Source organism: Octopus sinensis, linkage group LG14 (assembly GCF_006345805.1).
Source record: "Octopus sinensis linkage group LG14, ASM634580v1, whole genome shotgun sequence".
NCBI classification, from domain to species: domain Eukaryota; kingdom Metazoa; phylum Mollusca; class Cephalopoda; order Octopoda; family Octopodidae; genus Octopus; species Octopus sinensis.
In genome coordinates, this window is record NC_043010.1 from 50,870,558 (window position 1) to 50,881,835 (window position 11,278).

Genomic DNA, 11,278 nt, shown 5'->3' on the forward strand with positions numbered 1-11,278 from the left:
CTCTCCCCTCTGCAAGCGTCCCAGTAGGGGAAAAAGACGGAAAAAAGAACATTACAAAGGAAAACAACAAAGATGGCGTCACCTTTGACGTCAATCAGAATTTTCTTTCTCTTCATTCCATGAGTGCAACAGTAGGGGAAAAAGAAGAAAAGAAAATAACAAACATCATCACCGACAACACAACAAGCCACCATAGCAATTTTGCTTCTATCACGAAACAAAACACAGAACAAATTGAAATTACATTTGATGAAATAAAATCTGCAAAGGGGTTGTTGAGAAAAGAGGGGAACAGTGTCTTCCTCAATACACCTCAACAACTCATAAACGAAACAAAAAAAAAGACTGTGATTTATAAAGTTTTCGATAAGGAAAACAAAAAAATAACCAATGCAACACCCCAACAATTGGAAATGGCTCTTAAACCCATATGGGCCAAAAAGAGCTATGTCACAAGAGGGAAGCGTTACGGGACGGAGGTTCGCTTCGCAACGGAATACGAAGCCAGGGCGCATGCCATTTCGCCCTTGCAAAATGAAAGTTTCTTTCTGGTCCCATCATACCTTGGGCGGAAAGTACAAAAAATAAAAATTGACATAATACCCCCCGAACTCAGTATATCATGGCTGTCCTCTATGACATAGAGGACACTGCCACTATTCTAGATGTTCGAAGGGTAAGAGAAAAGAACTGGTCAGGTATGGGTATTCAACTGCTGGTGCAAATCCAGCAGGAAAACATTAATGCCATACCTGACTCAGTCATTTTACCAGATGGAACCAGGCTGCACGTTACTGTAGAGGGGCGAAAGCCAAAATGTTACCTCTGCAGTAGCGAAAACCACCTGAAGAAGAACTGCCCCATTCACAAAAAAAGAATGGAGGCAGCAGCAACAACAACAGCACAACACACCAAAGGCTACCACACCACCAACACCATCACCACCACCAAGACGAACGACACCACCTCCAACAACAACCACCAAACCAACACCAACCCCAGCACCAAGAAAAACGACAACAAAAAAACAAGGAGAAACACCAACAGTGTCATCATCACCAATAGACACAGCAACAACACCGCTACCAGCAGAACCAACAAAAATCTTTTGCCCTGCTGATGAAGGGCAGTCATCCAGCACTCATCCCCTTTCCGGATCAGGACAGCTCGGATTGTGCGAGCACTGATACCGAGAAAGGAGAATGGCACACAGTGCCTCTAAAAAAGAAAAGGAGGAAAAAACAAAAGGACACACGGGAAGCACGAACAAATAGTGCTTCCCAACAACAACACTTTCAACACCACTACTACCACTGCCACACACACCAACACCAACAGACACGATTACAGCAATAAACACAAAAAATGAAAAACTCGTTGCATACCTAAAAGACAAAACAAGTACAAACATAACAGATTTCGTTATACCAACACACCACCAGCACACATTCTCACAATAAAAATCAATGCAACAACATACAGTGACATAAAACAAATATTCCCTAACGATGTTGGATCGCTAGGGAAAAGTTTCTCAAAGAAACTTTATAAAAATATCGTGGAAGCACCCGTGCAAAAGCACAAGGGAGCCACCCCCACCACCAACAACAGTAAGTAGAGCCTTTTTCTCCTTTTACTTTTTCCCACCTTTGAAACATGGCAAAACTTAGAATCGGTTGCTTGAATGTGAGAGCCCTAAAGGGCTAAAGTCAGACACTTTCCTCTTTGGTCAAGTCCTCATCAACTTTTTCAAGTTTCACTTGAAAAGGAAGATGAGGTTAGAGAGGAGAGTGCTGTCCGATAGCAAGTTTTCTGAAAGGTGGGTGCATTGTGCGAGAATGGCCAGTATAAATGGACCAAGTCTCAGGTTTCGCCTGTGATTGAAAAAGGTTTTATAAAAGGAGAAAGGGGCTCTCTACCCCCCTTTTGACCAGGCTCCCGTTGGCTTTTATGGGGTTTTTTCCACCAGGAACCTTTCGAAGCGCCTCCCCCTATTGGGAGTTTTTTTTTCATTGTTATAATCTTTCGTTGTTAAACAGTTTTTACTCGGATTTTTTCAAAAACGGGCAAAACCCTTTGTAACCTTTCGTCCTGTTTTGTCCCTTTATGTTTACTAATCATGTGTGTCAGCCCTTGTGGCCAATAAAAAGAATTAATTATTATTATTAGGCAGCAATAAAGGTGGCGAGCTGGCAGAATTGTTAGTGCGTCGGGCGAAATGCTTAACGGTATTTCATCTGCCGCTACGTTCTGAGTTCAAATTCCTCCCAGGTCGACTTTGCCTTTCATCCTTTCGGGGTTGATTAAATAAGTACCAGTTATGCACTGGGGTCGATATAATCGACTTAATCCGTTTGTCTGTCCTTGTTTGTCCTCTCTGTGTTTAGCCCCTTGTGGGTAATAAAGAAATAGGTATTTCGTCTGTCTTTACTTTCTGAGTTCAAATTCCACTGAGGTCAACTTTGCTTTTTGTCCTTTCAGGGTTGATAAATTAAGTACCAGTGAAGCACTGGGGTTGATGTAATCGACTAGTCCCCTCCCCCCAAATTTCAGGCTTTGTATCTTTAATAGAAAGGATTATTATTTGGCAGCAATGTAGCAGAATCATTAGTATGTTTCACAAAATGCTTAGCAGCATTTCTTTGACTCATTACATTGAATTCAGATTCTACTGAGTTCATCTTTTTACCCTTTTGGGGGTCAATACAATAAGGACTGGATTGATGTAATCACCTAACCCCATCCTCCAAAATTTTAGGCCTTGTACCTTTAATTAAAAATAGTTATTTTTATAACTATAATTGTCAACCCATGCTAGCATGGAAAATGGACGTTAAACGATGATGATGATGATACAAACTTAGGCACAAATAATCTACACACTGTAAATTTAATCCTCATAAACAAGGAAATATATCTTGTATTTTTAATGGCTAATAAACTTTATCACCATGTAATTGCTTTACTTTGGTGAAACAAAATGCAATCAATGAAATGATAAGTACTTTTGTCAAAAAGAAAAGTACGCAAAGAAATTTGTGACAATTATTCAAAAGAAAATTTTAATCTGAAATTAAAATCTTAAAGTTACAGCATTTGGAGATTTATATTCTTTTTTTGATTTCTAAATATTTCTAAAATGATAAATCTCAAAAACTATATTAGTTTTAAGTATTTACTATAGAGATAGGCGCAGGTATAGTTGTGTGGTAAGGCGGCGAGCTGGCAGAAACATTAGCGCACCGGACAAAATGCTTAGTGGTATTTCGTCTGGCGTTGTTCTGAGTTCAAATTCCGCCAAAGTCAACTTTGCCTTTCATCTTTTCAGGGTCGATAAATTAAGTACCAGTTGCGTACTGGGGTCGACTTAATCCCTTTGTCTGTCCTTGTTTGTCCCCTCTATGTTTAGCCTCTTGTGGACAATAAAGAAATAAGAAGCTTGCTTCCCAACAATATGGTTCTGGGTTCGACCCCACTGCACATTGGGCAAGTGTCTTCTTTAGCTTTGGGCTAAGCAAAGCCTTGTGAGTGGATTGGTAGGTGGAAACTGAAAGAAGCCTGTTGTGTATGTATATATATATATATATATCTATTATATAAAATCCACTCTGTCTGTCTGTGTGTCTTCTAGGATCTCGTGCATCCTCCATCCTATTGCACTCAAATTTGATATTTAGATACCGATGGGATCAGAGCGTGTATAAGTCTTAAAAAAATTAGAAAAATCGATTCCAGGTGAGAATGCAATCGATAAAGCCATGGGAACGTGCATTTGTATGTGCAAGTACATCAGCTGTTGCAATCGATACTACGTGTTGTGTGAATAAAATCGTTTTTCTTTGGAATAGAAAAAAGTCTATTGTTATTTCTTCTTTTGCTGGTGTCTCAAATTTAGGTTAAATCAGTGTTTCTCAAAGGGGAGGCCTATGGGACAGTCAGACAATTTGTTTTGAGAAAATTTGGTTTAAATGTTTGACAACTCAGCACCGTCCATTGGACAGGTGGGCATTTTGCTCGCATATATATATATATATATATATATATATATATATAGCATGAAAGGCAGGTGTTAAACACTGATGTTGATATATGTGTGCATATCTTTGTCTACCACAACTGGTGTCAATGTGTCCCCATAATTTAGTTGTGCAGCAAAAGAGACTGACAATAAGTACCAGGTTTAAAAAACAAAATATGAGTTCTGGGCTCGATTCATCCCACTAAAATTCTTTGAGGTTGTGCCTCAACATGGACACAGTCTAATAACTGGAACAAGTAAAAGATGAATATGATGTATGAGAAAATATCTCTCCTTATATGAATTATATAAACTGATATTTAGTGTCTTAAAGCAGCCGAGATGGGGGTTCCTCTGAAGGATCTCTGGAGTAACACTACTCAACAGAATGTGCAGCTTGGATATCAGGGAATGTCTCTAAGTTGTGCCACATAATGAAGCCACAGCTGTGATACTACTGTAGTTAGAGTGCTGTAGGAAAGGACTGCAAGACAGAGTTTTCAAGCCAAACCAAATAGCAGGAGAACTAGGATTTGGCCAAGAACAGAATGGTTGGAGAATATCCATAATTTCAGTTGGTCACATTTGGGAATCCACTAATTATGGGGGGGGGAAAGGGGTGGGGTACAAGAAATAGTATGAAATGAGATTTCAGGTGTCATACATTTCAATAGAATGCAAATAAAGCAATTTGAGACAACAGGTATGGCTATGTGGTTAAGAAGTTCACTTTCCAACTATGTGGTTTCAGGATCAGTCCTACTTTGAGAAAGTGTCTTCAGCTATAGCTCAGGGCTGACCACAGTCTTGTGAGTGAATTTGGCTGACAGAAACTAAAGAAAACTATTATGTGCCTGTGTTCATGTCTCTTTATCTTGACATCATATGATAACTGTGAGTGTCCCTGTCATGCAAGCAGTTTCATTTATTTCCAGTATTCTGCTGGCCAATGATGAAATATTGCCTTGGAAGAAGGTTAGTGTTGGTGACAGGAAGGGCATCAGATCATAGAAAATCTGCCTCGGTAAACTTCTGTTCCATGCAAACATTGAAAACATGTTTTAAACAATGATGACACACACTGCGCAATGGCACTTCATCAAATTCATCAACACATCATAATTTCAACAGGAGTGGGTGTGTGGTAAGTAGCTTGCTTACCAACCACATGGTCCTGGGTTCAGTCCCACTGCGTGGTCCCTTGGGCAAGTGTCTTCTACTATAGCCTCGGGCCTACCAAAGCCTTGTAAGTGGATTTGGTAGACGGAAACTGGAAGAAGCCCGTCGTATATGTATGTATGTGTCTGTGTGTGCCTATGTTTGTGTGTCTGTTTGTCCCAACATTGCTTGACAACCGATACTGGTGTGTTTATGTCCCTGTAACTTGGCGGTTCAGCAAAAGAGACCGCTAGAATAAGCACTACAAAGAATAAGCACTGGGGTTGATTTGCTCGACTATAAAGGCGGTGCTCCAGCATGGCCTCAGTCAAATGACTGAAACAAATAAAAGAGTAATTGTTTTTATATCCTAGTTTAGTTTGAAGAAATTTACCAAGTGACAGATTGCTAGTAATCTCAATCCAGTGTTACATCATTTGCAGGGCTCAACATAAGATTTGTATTTGTGTTATATTCTAGTATGAACAAAATTGTATTCCTATCACTTATCAATCAAAGCCTTTCATGTCTTCATTTCCTACAGGTAAATGATACACATTCAACGGGCCACACTATATGCAGTGAAATTTCTACATCTGCATTCAATGTCCTTGTCATCAGTTCTTATGTTTGGTCAAGTTCATGTCATATAATTCTTCCACTGAAAGAAAAATTCCTTGTTACAAAGAAACAGCAGTTTTTTAGCATTCAGATTATTTTGTCAAATGTAATGATTATTTATTCACATTGATTTGAATTAATCATGCATTATCTTGTAGCTCCAAGATTTTGAAGTTGTGATTGTTTATTTTTAGAATGACATTGTAGGATAGGTGCAAGAAGTGAGATCTGGCAACTCTGATTATAAAACGGGTAGAATATTTGGGCCTAATATGGCTGGTTTAAATGCTTAAGAGTTAATCTCTTATCTCTTCCTTATTTATTATATATTTCACATTAAACACATCTGATTTTAAGATCAATTAAATGACAGAAATCTGTTACATTTACTTTTCTCAGCTGTTCATTTCATGACAGGCAATTCTGGTAAATGCACTCATATTTCTAGAATATCTGAAGTTTCACCAGAAATCTTACTATATTTATTGTGTAACTGGCGTTGGTATTAATAAACCATTCTTTATTCTGTCATCACTTGGAATGGAAACTTCCTTGTCAGAACACATCATCACAGCGTACATTGATAGTGTTCTCCCTGGCACATTCTGCACCACAACCTTTGATTATATCCACCATACTCTTTCTCCTTTGCAAGATAGGAGCAGTTTGGAATTATGCAAAGGTGTGGAATCATGCTTCTAATGTGATAACATTTGCTATGAATGAATAACTCTACATTCTATTTACTAACAGTGAAAACACTTCTCATGAGGTTCTGTGCTTTGCAGTATGGTGGTCGCTAAGAAAAAATAAAGAATGTCTGCTTACCACAAGAGCTGAAGCTATGTTCAAGATAATGAAAATATCAGGTTGGCAACAAATACAGCAAATAATTTAATGCATGAATAGTTAAAAAAGTTGAGTGGCTGTGTGGTAAGTAGCTTGCTTACCAACCACATGGTTCTGGGTTTACACTATATTTGTGACTGTCATAAATTGGGTTTTTTTTTTCTTTATGTCCTTTTACTAATCCCATTGCAGCATGAAATGAGAGTATTTTAACATGCTTACTGACAATCATTTCTGCTGTCCATGATGGCTGGTGATAATGAGATTGACTTCAAGAGAGAAACCAGAGGGAGTATTACATTACAAACTGAGAAGCAAGGAAGTGTTCCCACCAGTGAACTGCACAGATGTGTTTTCCAACACTCCTCTCTGATTTTATTGATAATGTTGAATACACTAAACCTTCTATTGCAACCTGTGTAAGTTAACATTTAGCAACAAACAGTTATTCACTTATGGCCACACCCAGAGGAAAGATCCCAACATTGACTGAATGACAGCCATGACATGGGCCCCTAAGAGAAAGAGGAAGTGTGGAAGATTCTAGAACAGTAGAAGAACTGTTGAAAATGAGGCAGGCTGGTGGATGGGGGAACATGGAACTAGATACTGATCACAGCTATTGACAGGATAACATGGCGAGAGAGAGAGAGTGGAAGCCTTATTGCATATAGCACCAACTGGAAAGAAGAACTATTCATTTAAAGTTAACCTATCTCTACCAGTGTACCATATTTCCATAAAATATTTGCATTATCAAATTACTGCTGCATTGTCGAAAAAAAAGTTATGATTTGCATCTAAAGTTTCTGAAGGGTGGGTTAGTGACCTCTGAGACTGATGAGTTTGATATCATTACTGTTCTATTTAACTGTTACAAGTCAACCTACAAGAAGGCCATGAACAGTGAGGTGAGTTGGTGGGCAGGAAGTAAGCAGTTTTAAGCATATGGCTGACTGAAAAACTGGCATCATTTGAGATATTGAAGACAAAGCAGTAATTTAGAAAACAGATGGAAAAATCTCTTAGCTGTTACCACAAATGAAGCTGTGATGGTGAAAGGTTAATCATGAGTTCAGTGCTGTATAGAAAAGGAAATTTTGATGAACTTGCTACTCAATGTAACCAGTAAAAAAATGCTACTTGCTTCATAACAGTTCAATGAGAAACATAGTTGTTTGTTTGGAAGAGGATGGCCACATCTTGTAGAAAATGAAGGCAAGTTTGGATATATAACACTAAATTCAGTTATATTTTCCATGAACCAACAGAAGAAAATCTCAGCCGGTCTAAATGGCACAATATTTCAATAGTAGCTAAACAGCACATAATTTGTGAGTACATGTTTGAAATAGAACAGTAACTCAGGTAAAGAGTATAACAGGTTTTAATTTACAAGTTTACATAAATTATTACAAAAATGTACATATACATCTTTCTCTTTAACAAAGTTAATTAATTTGTACTGTTCAAAATGTCGTAAGGGAATGAAAGAAAGACATGAGTAAATTTTGTTCAGGTCAACCAAAAAGTTTTGTATTAAAACTACCCAAACAAAAGAAGTTCAATGTTGTACAAAGTGAATGTTCTTGTGTTCACATTTCATCTGAGTGCCACATACGTCACAATGATATGATTTTCCTCCAGCGTGTATTTTTTCATGTGCATTTAACCGGTTATTACTGAACGATTTGCCACATATGTGACAGTTATGTGATTTTTCTCCTGTGTGTACCCGTTTGTGAGATTCAAGAGAGCATTTCACAGTGAGAAAATTTCCACAGTGATATGGCTTTTCCCCAGTATGTGTTCGTATGTGCGACTGCAACCTGCTATTTTCAGTGAAAGTGTTTCCACATATTTTGCGACTGCAACCTGCTATTTTCCACATATTTTGCAACTGCAACCTGCTATTTTCAGTGAAAGTGTTTCCACATATTTTGCGACTGCAACCTGCTATTTTCCACATATTTTGCAACTGCAACCTGCTATTTTCAGTGAAAGTGTTTCCACATATTTTGCGACTGCAACCTGCTATTTTCCACATATTTTGTGACTGCAACCTGCTATTTTCAGTGAAAGTGTTTCCACATATTTTGCGACTACAACCTGCTATTTTCCACATATTTTGCAACTGCAACCTGCTATTTTCAGTGAAAGTGTTTCCACATATTTTGCGACTGCAACCTGCTATTTTCCACATATTTTGTGACTGCAACCTGCTATTTTCAGTGAAAATGTTTCCACATATTTTGCGACTGCAACCTGCTATTTTCCACATATTTTGTGACTGCAACCTGCTATTTTCAGTGAAAGTGTTTCCACATATTTTGCGACTGCAACCTGCTATTTTCAGTGAAAGTGTTTCCACATATTTTCTACCCAGTGTGTACTCTTTTGTGTGTTTTTAAACTACCACTTTTACTAAAATATTTGCCACATACGTCACAATGATATGATTTTCCTCCAGCGTGTATTTTTTCATGTGCTTTTAACCGGTTATTACTGAACGATTTGCCACATATGTGACAGTTATGTGATTTTTCTCCTGTGTGTACCCGTTTGTGAGATTCAAGAGAGCATTTCACAGTGAGAAAATTTCCACAGTGATATGGCTTTTCCCCAGTATGTGTTCGTATGTGCGACTGCAACCTGCTATTTTCAGTGAAAGTGTTTCCACATATTTTGCGACTGCAACCTGCTATTTTCCACATATTTTGCAACTGCAACCTGCTATTTTCAGTGAAAGTGTTTCCACATATTTTGCGACTGCAACCTGCTATTTTCCACATATTTTGTGACTGCAACCTGCTATTTTCAGTGAAAGTGTTTCCACATATTTTGCGACTACAACCTGCTATTTTCCACATATTTTGCAACTGCAACCTGCTATTTTCAGTGAAAGTGTTTCCACATATTTTGCGACTGCAACCTGCTATTTTCCACATATTTTGTGACTGCAACCTGCTATTTTCAGTGAAAGTGTTTCCACATATTTTGCGACTGCAACCTGCTATTTTCCACATATTTTGTGACTGCAACCTGCTATTTTCAGTGAAGTGTTTCCACATATTTTGCGACTGCAACCTGCTATTTTCCACATATTTTGCGACTGCAACCTGCTATTTTCAGTGAAAGTGTTTCCACATATTTTCTACCCAGTGTGTACTCTTTTGTGTGTTTTTAAACTACCACTTTTACTAAAATATTTGCCACATACGTCACAATGATATGATTTTCCTCCAGTATGTACTTTTTCATGTGCTTTTAACCGGTTATTACTGAACGATTTGCCACATATATGACAGCGATATGGTTTTTCTCCTGTATGTACCCGTTTGTGAGATTCAAGAGAGCATTTTACAGTGAAAGAATTTCCACATATATCACAGTGATATGGTTTTTCTCCCGTATGTGTTCGTATATGCGACTGCAACCTGCTATTTTCAGTGAAAGCGCTTCCACATATTTCACAACTAAATGGTTTTTCCCCAGTATGCGTTCGTATATGTCTTTTCACATTACTATTTCGCAGAAAAGATTTTCCACATATTTCACAGTAAAATGGTCTTTCCCCACTGTGAATTTTTTCATGCCTACTCAAGTCCCCGTTAGTAATAAAAGATTTCCCACAAATATCACACCGATAGGGTTTCTCTGCGGTGTGTGTTCTAATGTGAATTTTCAAAAGACTTTTACGAGCAAAAGATTTTCCACATATTTCACAGGGAAATGGCTTTTCTCCAGTATGCACTCTTTTATGGCCGCATAAATCCGAATTAGTGATAAAGGATTTCCCACAAATATCACAGCGATAGGATTTTTCTTTGGTGTGTCTTCTTTGGTGTTCTTTTAAATTACTATTACGGACGAACGATTTACCACATGATTCACAGTGAAAGCGCCTTTCTCCAGCATGGATTCCCTTGTGCATTTTAAAATCCCAAATATTGACAAAAAAATTTTAAACAATTTTCGATAATAGAGTTTTTCTTTGAGACATTTAGACATTTGTCTCTTCGATTACTTTTCTCAACATATGACTCCCCATATATTTTAGTTGTTCTTCCACACTGTATTGTCTTTTATTTTTTTTTATAAATGACTATCATAATTAAAAAGCTTCCTGTTAATTTCGTAGGGTTCCACCCTAGAGAATTCATAAATAAATATTGCTGACGAGGTTTTACTGTATATAGACGCTTAATGTAGCAAGTGATTGTCTTGGAATTATCATCGCAAGAGACATCTTACATATTTATTCTGTAGTTGTTTCGATACGGTTGGCAGAAACGTTAGCACGCCGGGCGAAATGCTTAGCAGTATTTCGTCTGCCGTTACGTTCTGAGTTCAAATTCCGCCGAGGTCGACTTTGCCTTTCATCCTTTCAGGGTCGATTAAATAAGTACCAGTTACGCACTGGAGTCGATATAATCGACTTAATCCGTTTGTCTGTCCTCTCTGTGTTTAGCCCCTTGTGGGTAGTAAAGAAATAGGTTATATTTACGAATATATAATGAAAATTGGCCTCTAAACCTAACAATAATACAGAAAGCAGATGTGATTTGCAGTTTTTAAAATGTGTTTAGTTAATTATTCAAATAAAATCGACTTTGCTTTTCATGCTTCCAG

General features: G+C 37.8%; 1 protein-coding gene across 1 annotated transcript in view; it reads right to left on the reverse strand.

The window, feature by feature from the left end:
• The window catches only part of LOC115219346 (zinc finger protein 234-like), a 30,918-nt gene extending 19,993 nt beyond the window's left edge, over positions 1 to 10,925 (reverse strand). The window contains exon 1 of the mRNA XM_036509382.1: positions 9,802 to 10,925. Within this exon, the coding sequence (XP_036365275.1) occupies positions 9,802 to 10,580 (779 nt within the window). The 5' untranslated portion in view covers positions 10,581 to 10,925. The remainder of the gene's footprint in view (positions 1 to 9,801) is intronic.
• Between the last annotated feature and the right edge of the window lie 353 nt (positions 10,926 to 11,278).